General features: G+C 51.6%; 1 protein-coding gene across 1 annotated transcript; it reads left to right on the top strand.

The window, feature by feature from the left end:
- Positions 1 to 455: 455 nt before the first annotated feature.
- Positions 456 to 14,089, top strand: CHGA (chromogranin A). Its single transcript, XM_065063627.1, has 8 exons — positions 456 to 726; positions 1,233 to 1,279; positions 5,291 to 5,384; positions 5,795 to 5,863; positions 7,982 to 8,080; positions 9,683 to 10,189; positions 10,648 to 11,096; positions 13,541 to 14,089. Exons 1-8 carry the CDS (start codon positions 681 to 683, stop codon positions 13,622 to 13,624), a joined length of 1,395 nt encoding a protein of 464 aa, XP_064919699.1. The 5' UTR covers positions 456 to 680; the 3' UTR covers positions 13,625 to 14,089.
- The last annotated feature ends 1,081 nt before the right edge of the window (positions 14,090 to 15,170 follow it).

Raw genomic sequence — 15,170 nt, 5'->3', positions numbered from 1 at the left:
TTCTTTGGTTCTTGGCCAGTCTTACAAGCATTCCTATCCTCTGTGGAGGCATTTAACAGGCACCTAAAAAAGTCAGCATCTCTTCTGAACTATTTGTCTAGGTAACTTCTGCAGTCAGTGAAAGACAAGGGAACTATATCTACAAGTGGCTACACTAGCTGAACTATGTGAGTTGGCTCTCACTATTGACTACCGGTATGTACAGAGAGTGCACATATGCAGAGGTGCTTATAGATTGCAAGTGTTGGGTGAGGCACTGGAAAAGTGGTATCCTGGAAACACACCCCACAACCATCCTGCTCCACTGAGAGTGAGAAGGTGGAGAAACTGGTGTCTGGCACGTTGCTGCTGGAACCCTTTGCCCGGACAGCCTGGGGACTCCGGGTAGGAGGCCTGGTGGTGTAGGCTGATGGGAATGCTGTGCGCCGAGGGAAGGGGGAGTCGGGGAGGGGGCGGGGAGAGAGGAGGAGTGGCTTCTGGCTTCCTCCTGACGCCATTTCCGAGGGCCTGAGATATATAACTGAGCCGGTTGCTGCAGTGCCTCGTCTGGGATCTTCGGCCAGGGCACTGGCGTAGACACGCACGGTGCTGGTCTGTCGCCGGCACCTCGCCTGGAGCTCCCGCGCCAGGGACAGACTCACCCTCTGCCCCTCTCTTCCTCCCTCCATCCCGCTAGTACCATGAGCCGCCCAGGACTTCTGGCCGTGCTGCTCCTGGCCGTGCCGGGTAAGTGGCTCTGCGCTGAGGTCCGTGTCCCCTCGTGTCCCCACCGTGTCCCCGATCTCCCGGGACCCGCAGGCCGGAGTATGGCGCTGCCCCGCCCCGCTCCGGCCGCGGCCCTTCAGCACCGCGGACAGCGGCTGTCCCGGCCCACCCCCCATCCCCGGTTGCAGCACCGCGGACAGCGACCGCCGCAAGGTCACTGCCCGAGGGCTCCGCCGGGCCCTGCCTGTCCCGCAGGACGGGGCACGGGCCACTGCCACCCTGGGGACCTTCCCTTCCCTTCCCTTCCCTTCCCTTCCCTTCCCTTCCCTTCCCTTCCCTTCCCTTCCCTTCCCTTCCCTTCCCTTCCCTTCCCTTCCCTTCCCTTCCCTTCCCTTCCCTTCCCTTCCCTTCCCTTCCCTTCCCTTCCCTTCCCTTCCCTTCCCTTCCCTTCCCTTCCCTTCCCCTCCTCTCCCAGTGGAGGGAAATAACAAGCTGTCTTTTTTTTTGCCCTCCCCTTATTTCTACAGCCATGTCCCTTCCCGTGGCAAACGACATGAATAAAGGGGACACTAAGGTAAGGATGGGCCTGTATTGAAAGGGGCAGGTGAAGTTGGAGGATGTGATGTCTAATATCCACTTAGATGGCTGTCTTTAGGCTGCCCCTACTGAAATGCCCTGTAGGAAGTGCCAGGGATGTGCATGAGATCCCTACAGCAGGATAAATCCACCCCCACTCCCTCCCAACCAGGATTTACCCATTGTGCATCCCCTTCTGGGCACCTGGGAAGCAGGGAAGTCCCTCAGGATGTAGCAGAAGGACCAAAGCTTGTCTGGAGAATGGTGAGACTGGGGATGGGGGCTGGATATAACACTTCTCAGTACTCCTACTTTCAGCTTTTCAAAGCTCTCAACAGGAGGTGACTCAGGGGAGAGTGGGGGGAGATGTGATTCAGTAAAGGGCATTGCTGGAACTGTGTGTGTTTGGGGGTGTATATACATCTGTGTTTGTATGTGTGTGATGTGATACTTAAACATGCATGCTCCTGAAAAACAGGCAACTGACTGCTCTCAGATTGCTAATCTGTCCTTAGCCACTGCTCAGCCTGTCTGGATGTCTGCAAGCAGTGCAGGACTTGGCTGACCTCTCCAGCCTTCTTTCATAGGCTTCTATGCATACATTTGGGTCATACTTTTCCGATATTCATGGCTGCTCTTCACAAGTGTGTGCACTCCCAGTGGGCTCTTGACACCTTTGGATAGGTGTGTTTGCCTGTGTTGATTTGTGACAGTCCTCCCTTCCTGATATTATAATGCCTATAGTCTTTCAGATTAGCTTAATTTCTAGCTGCTCGTGTTAAGATTTCTACAGAAATTCATGTCCAGAAAGGGAACATCAGCCTTTTCTCCTCTACTTATTGAATGTCTCTGTTTCCTGAATTCTTCTAGCCACATAATATTTTTCCCCAAGCAGCAGTAAGGGGAGAGCACTTTCATGTCACTCTCAGCAACAGGCTCCATCATACAGTGTTTCTGCTTACTGCTACCTACAGGGCAAGGGTCATGAAATACTCTTCCCTGTGTCCTGTCAGATGTGCCTGGGCCTGCAGAGCTGTTGCTTTGTTAAGACCTTTAGCCTGCTTAGCCCTTGCTGGGGCTGAGCCAGGAGCTGTGAGCCCCTGGGTGCCTGCCTCAGGCTGTGTGCTGCTAACTGAGACAGAGGACTCATGGCAGGCACTGGCCATTTGAACTGGCCATGCCAGAGTGGGATGTTCATTGGGCATCTGGTGGGACAATCCATTAATTCCACAATTTTCCTCATGAGATTAGTTCCACAATATGTAAAACATGGCACTTTCCAGCAACCCATATTTAGTTTTTGTGGAAGCTGGTGTAGCTCCATGGGAATACTTCCACCAAAGAAGGATTGTGTCTGTCTCTTCCCTGCCTACTACACTGACGCAGGCTCTAGCTGAGAACAAAAACAGACCACACCTTTCTCTTGATTTTTACTGCAATTAGGGCTTTTCCACCTTCACCACCCTCTGAGACACAGTATTTCAGTGAAGGAAGTCCTGGTCTCACAGGACAGATCAGGACAGGGATGTCATTACATGGATACAGCAGTGAGCACCACAGCTCTTCCTACACACCATGTGGCTCTGGATGTGCTCTGTGCCACCAGCATTTGTGAGTGGCTTGGGGCTGTAAAATGGGTAGTCAGCATCTGCAGGCCTTTCCTTACAGCTCACCAGGCTTTCCTTACACCAAGGGTTTTCCATGGGGAGCTCAACATGATCAAAGCATTTACAACATCTCTGTCATTATTTGCCCACTCTTCTGCTTGAAGGACACTATTTCTCACTTATAAGTGCGCATTTCAGAAAAGCCTGAGCAGAGCCGAGCTCTGAAGTGGTGAAGTTTATCCTTGTAAGGACATGATCCTTTGGATATTTCTGTGTAGAGACAACAGGAACAGCTCTTAAGATCTAGTTACATGCTCACAGTTAGAGGATAGCTATGGCAAAATTCCAGTCCAAGTTTCTGCACTGGATTAATTACATTCATTTGGAAAGGATCTCCTTCATTTCCTGATGCAAGCTGTTATTTCATGACCTTGTGAAGTCTCACTCTGCAAGACCTGGTCTCACAAAAAGCCAAGGAGAGTATTATGGAATGCCCGCACTCTTCATTTCTTTATTTTACAAAGTTCCTCCACAGAGCTGGCTGTATTTCTGTGGTGACTGATGTGTTTCTTTGTGTTCAGACAAAGACCTCAGGTCAGCTTAGAAGTCTTCAAAAGAGTGTTTCATTGGACCAGGTTCTTATTTCTCATGTTGAGAAAGTCTTTGCTTCTGAAGCTGCTGAAATACAGCTGCAATAAATGGCTCCAAATGTTGGGTAGCATGGGAGGGAAGCATCAGAATCTGGGTTTAGTTCTATTTAATGGTAGAGTGAAGTGACTCAATATAATCTAAAATCAGTATCAATGGACTGTGGTACAAGAGAATGATACCAGGGAATTTTCCTCCTTTCTTTTTGTTAGCTCTTTCCTGTAACATTTTTAATCCAGCAGACAAACCACTCATACTGTGTAAATAGTTAAGAGTTCAGCATTTTACGGCTGTGATCTGCAGAATTCTCTCCTTACACAGGGTGAAAATTTGCCCATTCTGGCTGGTCAATGAATATATCCAATTGCCTGAATGAGCAACATTGTAGATGACTGGGAACTGCTGTCTCATGTTTAATTTCTACTGCAGCCACAGGGCTTTGTTCCCCAGAGAATGCCACCTTGGGAGGGAGGTCAGCCTTCTTAGGTCTGCCTGCAGAAATCATCAGAAGAAAGAGGTTCAGTGAGCGAATTTCTTGCCCCCAAGGTTTACTTGCATAGTTTTTTCATTTTAGGTTTGTTTGTTTGTTTTTCCCTCCACAGGCACTTGTGAGCCCTGCATACTTTCTGGTCTGTTTGTAAATCATCATTTTGAATGAAGCAGCCCAATTCCCGCTATACTAAGTGGCACGGGACTGTAGTGAATGCAGGTTTCTCTCCTGTATGACCATTTGGGTCCACCATGGCCACACATCAGGGCTCCCAGTGGTGTGTCTTGGTGTGGCAAGTGTGCCTTCCCCACTGCCAGAGGTGCCACCTTGCCTTTGTGCCTCTGGTTTTCGTTCTCCTACCACAAATACAGCACTGGTTGATTCCTGTGGGATCAGTGGTGATGCACTTGCATGAGTGAAGAGCTAGGCCTGCAATCTCAGTACAAGTGACTAACCAGATAAATAATGCTTCTCATTTCATTTTACACTGAAGAAAAGGGCTGCTGGAAAGGGCAGGTCCAGAGCTCATCCTGTCTGGGAAGCTTCCTTGAGCAGTTGCAAACGCTTTGGAGGGAACTGCGGGAGCTTCTCTGCTTTCAGATAACCTGCCTCTGTCAACAGCTCTTCCAGCCTCTAATAGATAGCTTGAACACTCAAGCGCAAGGTCAAACACTTCTACAAAGTGTCCGGTCCTTCTCTAGGGCTTGAGAGCAATATTTCTCATCCACGTTTGAAAGCACAGTTTACCTCATGTCACCCTTCATGCCTGGCTGCAGTTGAACTATGATGCTTTTCTTAGGTCTTGAATAGCTTGCAAGATTTCAGGGTCACCTGTTGAAAAGCTTGACCACTTGTTGCTGTCTACAATCACCCACTGAGCCCTTTTGTGAGACACAGATTGAGATATATTGACTTAAAAGAAGACAATTTTGAGCTCTTTATGTATATATACAGATCCCCTTTAATCTCCTTATGTGCCCAGCCTCTGGGGTGGGCCAGAGTCATAACATTCTTAGCTGAAGTGTGTGTCATGGTGAAGAAGGTCTTCCCATTGCCATGTGTCATTCGCTTACTTCTCAGTTTTGGAAGGTACCTTCTGTTCCTCTGTTAGGTGGAACAGGAACCGAACATTCAGTTCTGGCTCAACCAGAAAAGCAAGAGGATCTGTGCCATCATCTGCTGTGTTTTAGCCTTGGTAACAAATAGATTGATGAAAAAAGGACAATAAAGCAGTGCTTTAATTTGTATTTTTGTCTCTTTCTAGGTGATGAAGTGCATTGTAGAGGTCATCTCTGATACTTTATCGAAGCCAAACCCCCTGCCAATCAGTGAGGAATGCCTAGAAACACTCAGAGGAGGTACAGGCTCAGATTTAATGTTGGATATCAGCAAGAGCAGATCTGGCAGAGACACAGTCAGGGGCTGGTCCTGCCCTGACACATGTTCTAGCACCTGCCAAGGGGTCTCTGACACACTCGCTTTCCTTGTGCTCACCCCATCAGGCTGCACCAGGCCCTAGAAGCGGGGACAGAGTCACTGCTCATCAGGCTGGCACTGCAGCAAGGGCAGGCACTGGGTTATGGGAAGCTCCTGGGTTTTCATGAGACCTTCCTGTCATCTTAACCACAAGGTTAAGAAATGTGGCAGCAAATCAGGCCAAGAGAGAGAAAACCAGGAGGGAGGTGGTGTTAAGGGTGTTTATTCATTTTCTGGGTGAGGGGGGAGGTTGTCTTTGACCACCTTGTGGACCAAGTCTCCCCTATTGCAGATGAACGAATCATTTCCATCCTTCGCCACCAAAATTTGTTGAAGGAGCTTCAGGAAATTGCGGCTCAAGGTACAGTTTCACTACAGTTATTTGGGAAGAGGGGTTTCATCTGTTGTAGCCTCCTGCACAGTTTTGTTTGGGGTTTTTTGTATTTTATATTAACTCAACTTCATATAAATGTGCCTTAGGAAATCTAGTTTCAGGACTTCCAGTAGAGACTGGCAGAGTGGGTACAGCAATTCTGCTTATAATAACTCCAGTATGCATCTGATTATTTAAATGACTCTCAATGTAACTTGGTGGTGATGCAGAGTATAGGCATTTTGGGGTGGGAGAACACTAAATGGAAATTCTGTAATTTCATTCAACAAATAACCACCAGCATTCAAGCTAGAATGAAAGAGAGGAAAACCTTCACTGTTTGTGCAGCTGGAGTCTAGCACTAGACCTAGGTGTGGCAGAAGGGAAGCCTCACTGAGCATCAAGCAGGACTTGTACCTAAAACAAACCCCAACAATGAAAGCCCCCAATGGGGATTTTCCTGTTGGCTGCCTTTGGTTGAATGCAAGTTCCTTTGGTTTGGAGAGGTGTGGGCAGCTCTCCACTTGTCACTGCGGGAGCAGCAGCAGCACAGAGCTGTACAGAGGGGTGTCCAAGGGGAAAAAGGCCTGTTCTGAGGTCCCCAGAGCTGGTGTGCAGGTCCCAGGCAAGGCTACTTTAAAGACAGTGTAGGCTCCTCTGCTGTGGTGGCCCAGTTGAGGAGGCAAAAGGGCTCTCCCCAGGCTGCAAGGAGTGCAGCTCCTGGCCTTCTCTCCTCCTTCTCCTTGGGGTAAACCTGGCTGGCAGGCCTCTCTTGCCAGGGCATCCTTGTGCCCTGCTCCTGTGTGGCACGGCTGCCAGGGATGGGCAGGAGACAGTGCCACCAGGCACCAGAAGCAGGGAAGCCACAGAGGCAGCAGGGAGAAGTGAGGGGCAAAACTCAGGAAGTCAAGGTTAGGAGAGAGCCCCGTGCAGCTCCCAAAGCAATAGTTTTGGCACTGCCTGAATTCCACTGGCAAAGGGGCCAGCTGGACAGTGACCCCAGACCAGCTCTGAAGATGCTCCGATGATCCAGGAGGGACATGGACCTCCTCATTGCACTGGGGTGCTGCTGTCCAGGCTCACCACAGTTGTGGTTTGGGGTGCTCAGCTCTCAGACAGGCTGTGCCATACAGCATGGAGTCCATGGGAAGGGATTTGTTTGCAGAGGTGCATCTTGCTCTGCTCTTTCCTTGGCTTGAGCCCATCACACCGTTTTGTCCTGGAGTAACATGAGCTCCAGATCACAATGACTTCGGATGGGAGAGTCATGTTGCTAAAGGGAAGAGCAAAGTTATTTATCTTGGTCCCCTCTGTGCTGGCTGCAGCTCGTCTTTCTCAAGCTGGAGAGCCCACCCACATCATCCAGCTCCACCCCATCTAGGGCTAGAGAGGATTGGGCTGGCACTGTTGGCTCTTGCCTTTGCATTAAGGTATAGAAGCAGGGCATGAGCTGGGTTAGACAGGGCCTGCTTGGCTGGCAGCTCCCACTGGGATGGGGAGTGTGGGCTGCCAAGGCAGCTGCGCTCTGACCTCCAGCTCATGCTGCCTTCAGACAGCGCTTTCTCCAGAGTGTTGCTTTTGTCAAGCTGGCTCCATAATCCCAGAGATTGAGGTGTGGGACCTTGGGGCCCTGGGCCATCCCTGGAGCAAGAATGATTGCTGCTCCTCCCTCCTGGGACAGGAGCCCCCACCACCAGGCAGGAGGGCACAGGGGCTCTCAGTGCTCACCTAACAGAGGTACATGAGCAGCGTTCGTAAGCAGGCAATTTTTATCCTTCCATACTCTGATGCTTAAGTCTTTTGTCAGCCTCAATGTGCTGCAGTTCAGCATCTCTTAAGTCCCTAGCTCCCCATTAATATTAGTTTTCCTTAGCAACCCTGCATCTCTGTTTGTTTAGAAACATTTTTCTTTCCTGCAGATGATGGTTTTGATGGTGGCTTTGTTACTGGAGTTGATTCATGTATCAGCTGCCCTTTGGCAAATTTGTCCAAATTTGTAGAAAATATGCATATAATTATAAAGGGTACAGACCTGTTTTCCTACCTCTACTTTCTGAAACACAGGAGGCGCTGTTGCCTTTCCCTACTTTTTGTTACTTGATGCAGGTGCCAATGAGAGAACTCAGCAGCAGAAGAAAAACAGTGGCTTTGAAGATGAACTTTCCGAAGTCCTTGAAAGTCAGAATGACAAGAACAAGCAGAGAGGTCAGTGTCAGCCCTCCCAGGAAATCCAGGTCAGGCTGTAAACAAGGATGTTCTTTCTAACAGCCTTGATATGTCCATCTGCTTCTCATTTAGGCGTCTCCTTTCATGCTGCTGCTGATACACACAAGCAACCCTGTGTTTGCTTTGTTCTTACTTACCAGCTTAAACAACATGTGATTTCTGAGCTACAGTGATGGTCAAGTTACCAAACTGATACTGATCTTTCCCCTTCTCCTGCCAACACCATCACTCACTCCTAATGCTTAAAATGAGTCACAGCCAGGGAAATCCTGTACTGAAAGACTCCGTGATACAGGGAAGAGCAACCTGAGTCTGCTCCTGCCACCCTTATTTCCAGGCATCCAAGGTACTAGGTTATGGGGCTCTGAAGGAAAAACTGAACTTTGGAAACAAACAGTGCACACACCCACACAACCCACCTGTGTCTAGGAAAGACCACATTCAGCTGGGGTTTCCCCATGTCATGTTTCCATGGTTGGGCTAGAGACAGGCAGTGTAGCAGAAAGGAGGGTTTGGCCCTTTCCCTTTTCCATATCAGGAAGAGATGATGCCAACGTGGGGTGAGATGGTTTCTTGTCCAGCAGCAGCACCCCTGCAGAGGGTCTCGAGTGGGCTCTGGGAAGGTGGCTGAGCAACAGCAACACAGCAATGATGCGACGTCAGCCCAAAGCTGCCCAAAGCAATGAGGAGCAATACCCCCAGGGCTGCTCCTGCAGCCAGCACAGCCAAAAGCCAAGGGAGAGGACAGGTGGGTCTGGGCCTCCCTCCTGCCAGGGCAGACCTGAACCTCTCGCTCCAGCAGTGTGGAAACTGCACGAGGATGGAGCATGGCACTCTGGGCCATCCAGGCCTACAGGCAGCCCAGTGACACCAGCACAGTGTCACTGGTGGTAACCAGCCCTGCGTGACCATCTCTCTGTATCCCCTCACCCCAGCAGACTCCTCAGCCCTGCTTCGGGTTGTGCTTGGCTTTCCATACCCATCTGGCTTTTCCCACTGCTCTTCAATTCCCTGTCTTTTCTTTTGAAAAGTGATTTCTGTGGCTAATTAGGTTAAAAGAGGCCAGTCTCTGACGTGAGGAAGAGCAAATACCCAGCCCACATTAAGCTCCTGCTGAGTAGCTGCTTTGCAGAAGCAGAGCCAGCCCCCCCTTCCTGTGGCTCTACTGCAAACACGCTGACTCCTCCTTCAACCTGGTGGGAGACATAAGGATGCAATGTTAGCGCAGTTCTCAGAGCAGGGAGAGCTGTGCAAGTGTCATATTACAATCCTAAATAATTTCATTTTATGTGCGATCTGGTTTCACACTGGCCAAGTTTGCTGCTGGCATCTCAAGAGAGGGTGATGAGGACTGTGCTGCAGCAAAGCACTTCAGCATATATTTAACTTCAGCCTCGCGAGGCTCTCCAGGAGAGCAGCAGCTTGAACACAAGTGCGTGTTGAAGTGATTTGTGAAAGGATCCATGCGCTGGCTAAGCAGATTGCTGAGCGGGACTGAAGCTCCCTAAGAAATGCATGGGCTTCACTGGTTGTGAAATGAGCTCTCAGGAGAGGTGTTGCTTCTTGCTCCTCCCTCTACAGGTGTGACAGGGGAGCACCCTGACGAGGAGCAGCCCACGGAGTCCCTGGCTGAGCTGGAAGCACAGAAAACCCAGCAAAATGAGGATTCAAGAGAAGAGGGAAAAAACAGCCTGGAGGAGAGGGAGCCCAGGCCACGGGATGCTGACCCTGGAGAGAAGGAGGACCAGGAGGAAGCGGAGAGCAATGAGATCAGAGGCGCAGAGGGTGCCCAGCGAGACGAAGCTTTGGACAACCACATCAGCAAAGACTCCAGTGAGGATGAGCAGCAGCAGCAAGGGGATGAAGAGGAGCAGCCCAGAGGCCCCAGGGACAGCCTGGAGCTAGAGGATGAGGGAGAGCAGCTATCCAGGCAGGGCCGGGAGCAGAGCAAGGAGGCAGCAGGGGAGCGTGTGGAGCGGGAGGATGACGGAGGAGATGATGCTGCAGAGGAGGACCCTACTGAAGCAGAGAGATCACTTGATTTGGCTGAGGAGGATGAGGAGGCTGAGGAGATGCAGGGAGATGACAGTACGTATCCCAGATGACTGCACTGATACCTGCCCAGGGTGAGCTGAGAAAACTGTGACAGGCTGTTAAGGGGCTTTAAAGCCTGATAGTTCAGGCAGGTGCTTACTGGGTTTGCAGGCACACCCCTGCTGACAGGCACCCAGACCCCCCCTAAGAGTGCTTGACCTCACGGGCCCATGCACAACAGGTAACACAGACCGGGCAGCTGCCTGCCGCTCAGTTTTCATAACATCTGGGGACAAGTGATTGATTTTTCTTGAACTTCCTATGTGGTGTTTGACTGTTGCCTCCAAGCCCCGCTACTGATGTGGTGACATGAGAGTGGGTATTTCCAGAATCCTGGCAATATGGGCCTAAGTCAGGAAACCCATCTTACATTGCCCCTGAAGGCTCAGTTCAGAGGTGGAGCACAGCCAGGTTGACACTTGTGCTCACTGTTGTGTTTAATGCTCTTTCAGATAATGATGAAGCTCTGGGATTTGGAAAAGATGGGAGGAGCTCTGAGGAGGAGGAGGAAGAGGAAGAACAGCCCCGGGCACTGAGAGGAGGAAGGCATCGCCTGGAGGATGAGGACACCTTCCAGCCCAGGGATGCCAAAAGTGAAGAGATGGAGGAGGAGTCCTCCAGGGAGTGGGAAGACTCCAAGAGGTGGAACAAAATGGATGAGCTAGCCAAGCAGTTGACTTCGAAGAAGCGCATGGAGGAAAATGATAGTGAGGAAGACCCAGACAGGTCCATGAAAATGGCATTCAGGTCCCACAAGTATGAGTTCGGTAGTCCAGAGGAAAATGTGAGAAGGTCTTGGAAGCATCATCCAAAGGAGGACAGCACTGAAGGAGGCTTTCCACTTGCTCCTATGCCCGAAGAAAAGAAGGATGAGGAAGGCAGCGCGAACAGGAGAACGGAGGTTGGTGTATGTAAGCTTAAGACTAAATCCCACTCAGTTATTACTTGGGAATCCAAACTATGCTTGGAGATGTGGATGGCACCTTGGTGTTATGCAGCCAGCACCAGTTCTCTCTGACATTAAGGAGATGCTTGGTGACCTTTTAGCCATAAAGCCCTGGGTATTATTGAGATTTGCACCTGTCTGTGCCCTCAGGTTTTTTCCTTGTTTTAGTGACTAGTGCAAAAACATCCTCTGCCGCAGACAGTCTTAAAAATGAGACAGGACTTTTGCACTGGTCCATGCTGGACATGGTGACCTGAGCTGTCTCTGATGCCTCGAGTTTGGTCCTGTGTTCCAAAGCCTCTGCCCCTGGCTCAGGGATGGAGTCAGTAGTGTCAGACCTCTTACAGGGGTAAACCAGGGTGTAGCCGTGGTGAGAGAGCTGGGGCGTTGGAGTGGAAATGGTTGACAGTTATGTGAATACATCTGAGCCAGGCTTCCAAAGTCAGAGACCTCCTGCAGAGACCTTGCATGATGGAGCTTGGTAGTTCAGCACTTCCCCAGCAGCCAGGGGTGGTATTTTCACCTTTGTGCTGAGGCCCAGCTCCAGGTATGGATGTTTATTTGAGATAGTGGTGGGGGCTGGATGGTGGGACTGGGCATGGAGTCTGTGGGTGTTTGCTCTGGGAAAAGCCATGATCAGGTGCCCAGGAACAGACTGGGGCAGCAGATGAGTGGAGCTAATTTGCTGCGGCTCTCTTGCCTGAAACACCCCTCTTGCCTTAGGCACCAAAACATTGCCCAAAGATTGAGCATCAGCATCCCCTGCTGGGAGGGCATCTCCATTTGTGTTGGTTCAGAGCAAAGCCGAATATCTTGGCTTTGAGCTGGGATGGAGCAGGTGCCTGATGAGGAGCTGGGCACCTGCCCCATCTGCCTCCTCATCACCATCTGCGTGCATCCCAGGTGTCTCTCCCAAGGAGGCTGATGCCCACCCACCCCTGCCAGCCCCTCTGGGGTGTGCCTTGTCCACAAGGTGGTCGTCTCAGCTGCCAAAAAGTGACTGGGAAGGAGGTTGCTGAGGCTGAAAAACTGCTTACTGTTGTGACAAGATTTTTTGGTATTTTTTTTTAAAAACTAGATCAGGGCCCCTGGGAAATGGTGAAGAGGCATCAGACCAGTCATGCAGCAGTAAGGCACAGGGTCTGCTCTGCTAGAGCAGCTGCCACCCTGTCCCCTTTCCTGGCTTTTGGGCTATGGGGCTGGGTGGCTGGGCCAGTGTGGGCACAGCTGGGTGACATGAGTGCTGTCCCCTGCACCCACCGGGGCTCAGCACACTGCTGCAGCCAAAGCCTTCCCAGGGGCTGTGCCAAGGGCCCTGCAGAGAGTCTGGGTGACTTTTTACCTGTTCAGGGGATGAGGAAAATAAAAAGCCTTTATTTTTTTTTTTTACATACTTACATTATTTTTTCCCCCCAGCCACACGTAGTGCAGGCTGGTGGCTGAGTGTCAGCCTGTGCTTGGCAGCTGCTGCAGGCAGCGGCATGGCTCTGCTGCCTCTGCGTGGGAGAGGGGCCGTCACCTCAGCTCTGCCAGCAGCATAAGGCACTTTTTGCACTGGCAGCCCAAAGTTCGGTACCACAGAGCCTGCTGCTGTGCTGGGCGAGCACACAATCTGCAGTGAGCCCTGGGTGACACAGCTGTGGGGGACAGGCAGGGCTGGGGCTGGCAGCGAGACAGGGCAATTGCGTATGACCAGCGTTCAGGCAAAGTCATGCAGTTACAAGATTGAGTACCTTCGCTAAATAGAATAGCTTCAGGTGGTGGCATAAATGCACAAGAGCCACTGTTGAAAAGTCACAAATCGAAGGGCAGCTTGAGCCTTTAAACTGATAGCTTCCTCAGTCACTATTTTCCCAAATGGAAAAGCATCTTCTGGTGCTAGAAGCACGTGTGGACACTCAGCACAGCATGGAGAGAGGGGACACTGCCGTCCCCTCCAGGAGCAGGGCACATCCTGCAGCTGCCGCAGGTGACAGGCACCAGTGCCCGTCCCGGTTTGACACCACTGCCTCGGTGCATGTTCCCAGTGCTGTTCGGCAGCACCCGCTGCAGCCCCAGCTCCCCGGCAGCCAGCCCCCTCCAGCCCCATGCTCTGCAGGGACAGACCTGTCGGGAGCTGCCCTGCCTGCCAGCGGCGCTGGGGAGGGATGAGGATCACATATCTTGTCCCCATCACCAGCTGCAGCAATTTAACATCAGGACAGGACTAACTGGCATGGAGCCCAGACACCATCTGTCCAGAGGAGCAAATGCAGGAGTGGGCTGAGGGGTCAGGGTGAGATGTAGCTGTGCTTGTGCCATCACCGACAGTGAGCCCCAGGCAAAAGCTTCCCATAGCTCTGGGGGGCAAGGGCTGCCCACCCATGGCTGCTGACTTGTGTCCCGGGCTTTTGTTGCAGGACCAGGACCTGGAGAGCCTGGCCGCCATCGAGGCTGAGCTGGAGCGCGTCGCACACAAGCTGCACGAGCTGAGGCGAGGCTGAGGGCCCCAGCTTGCCCTGTGCAGGTGAAAGCCACCGCCGCCACCCTCTTCTGTCCCCAACGCATTTTCATTTCCTGATTTAAAAGCAATTAAGCTGGAGCAGAAGCATTATGCCTAGGAAGCCAACTCACTAGCGTCCAGGCCTGCCTCCCTCTCCATAGTGTTGTGCCCATAGCCGCTTCTTCGCCTCACGCTCCCCTGTCCACATGGATGCCCACCCGCCCAGCTGGGCAGCGGTGGGTGCAAAGCGCAACCTACACGTGTATTTTCTGTCTGGGTGGGGTTTTTTTCCCTCTTTTTTTAAAAGACAAGACAGCTTTCTAGAAAGTTCTCCTTCCACCGGTAGTTTCACTGGGTAAAAAACTGCAATAACTTGTTATCTTTTGATTAAAAGCTGATAACTCTGACTGTAATATATTCTATATAAAAAATTTATCTAAGGAAAAAATAAAACTGTAGTGGGTTCCTTCCTTTGTTTTGGCAGCTTCAGTCTCGGTTGTCGGCACACTGCAGGTCTTGTACAGTCGTGGTGGAGAGGAGGGGAATGGAGGCCTCCCCTCGCCACAGACCCGTTGTGATGGCGTTTCCCTCCCTAACCGGGCTCCACCACTGCTGGCCACCATGGCCCAGCACTGAGGACATCTCCCCACGATCCCAGGCACTGTGGGGCTCTCTCTGCCCACCCAGGGCCCAGCGGTGCTGCAGAGCCCAGCCCCGATGCCAGGTGTGCTGGATGCTGCAGTGAGACATCGGTCACATCTGTAGTTCATCAATGAACACAAGGTTGACCAGAGAGAAATCAAAAGTCTAAACACTGGGGCAAGACTTGACCAAGTCGAGCTATTGGGGCAATGCATGAGTGGGTTAAAAACAAAAAAACAAATAGGCTAGTCATGAGGAAAACTACTGGTCCGTGTTACCCAGAGGTGAGGCTGGTCCTTAGGGGTTGCTCCTCCTGTGCGCTGGCTCGCAGGAGCCATGGTGTCCTGCTGGCACAGCACTAGCAGGCAGAACCTTCCCCATCCTTTGGGCTTGAGGCTGTGTGCCAGCTGGAGGACAGAGGCTGGTGCCTTGGCTGGGAAAGCTTGCCCCAAAAGCCTCTGAACACTGATCGTAAGATTTTAGACTATCTACGTGTATCAGTAGGAGAGGAAAAGAGCATCCCACCGCCAGGACTGTATCCCACCCCCCAGTTCAAAGTTATCTCCTGTCACCTGCAGCGCACAGAACAGCTGAGATGCTCAGGGAATGGCTGTCAGGCTTTGGACTCAACTTATTCCTTTATTCTGCTAAAAACATCAGTGCTGTTGCCTGTAGGACATGTGGGGTGCCCTTGATGCAGGAGGTGCTGGTGTCCAGAGCTGTTCCCCCCCACCTCCACCCACAGAGCAGCTTCCCCAGGGCGGCTGGGGGAATGGGCAGTGCCCCTCGCCCTGGCCCTTGCAGCTGTGCAGCAGCTCATTTCTTTTGTGTCAGAGTCTCTGCCAGTAGCATCAGCCATTCACCCCCTTGCAAACTCAGGTCCACATGTCACAACATATTCACAG

Source organism: Columba livia, chromosome 5 (genome assembly GCF_036013475.1).
Source record: "Columba livia isolate bColLiv1 breed racing homer chromosome 5, bColLiv1.pat.W.v2, whole genome shotgun sequence".
Taxonomy (NCBI): Eukaryota; Metazoa; Chordata; class Aves; order Columbiformes; family Columbidae; genus Columba; species Columba livia.
The sequence above is the reverse complement of the archived record's forward strand: the minus strand, read 5'-3'. Positions and strand labels throughout refer to the sequence as shown.

Coding starts and splice junctions, on each gene's coding strand:
- CHGA (XM_065063627.1), top strand. CDS start 681: ATGAGCCGCCCAGGACTTCTGGCCGTGCTGCTCCTGGCCGTGCCGG. Junction 10,190..10,647: donor GGAGATGCAGGGAGATGACA/GTACGTATCCCA, acceptor ATGCTCTTTCAG/ATAATGATGAAGCTCTGGGA. Junction 11,097..13,540: donor GCGCGAACAGGAGAACGGAG/GTTGGTGTATGT, acceptor CTTTTGTTGCAG/GACCAGGACCTGGAGAGCCT.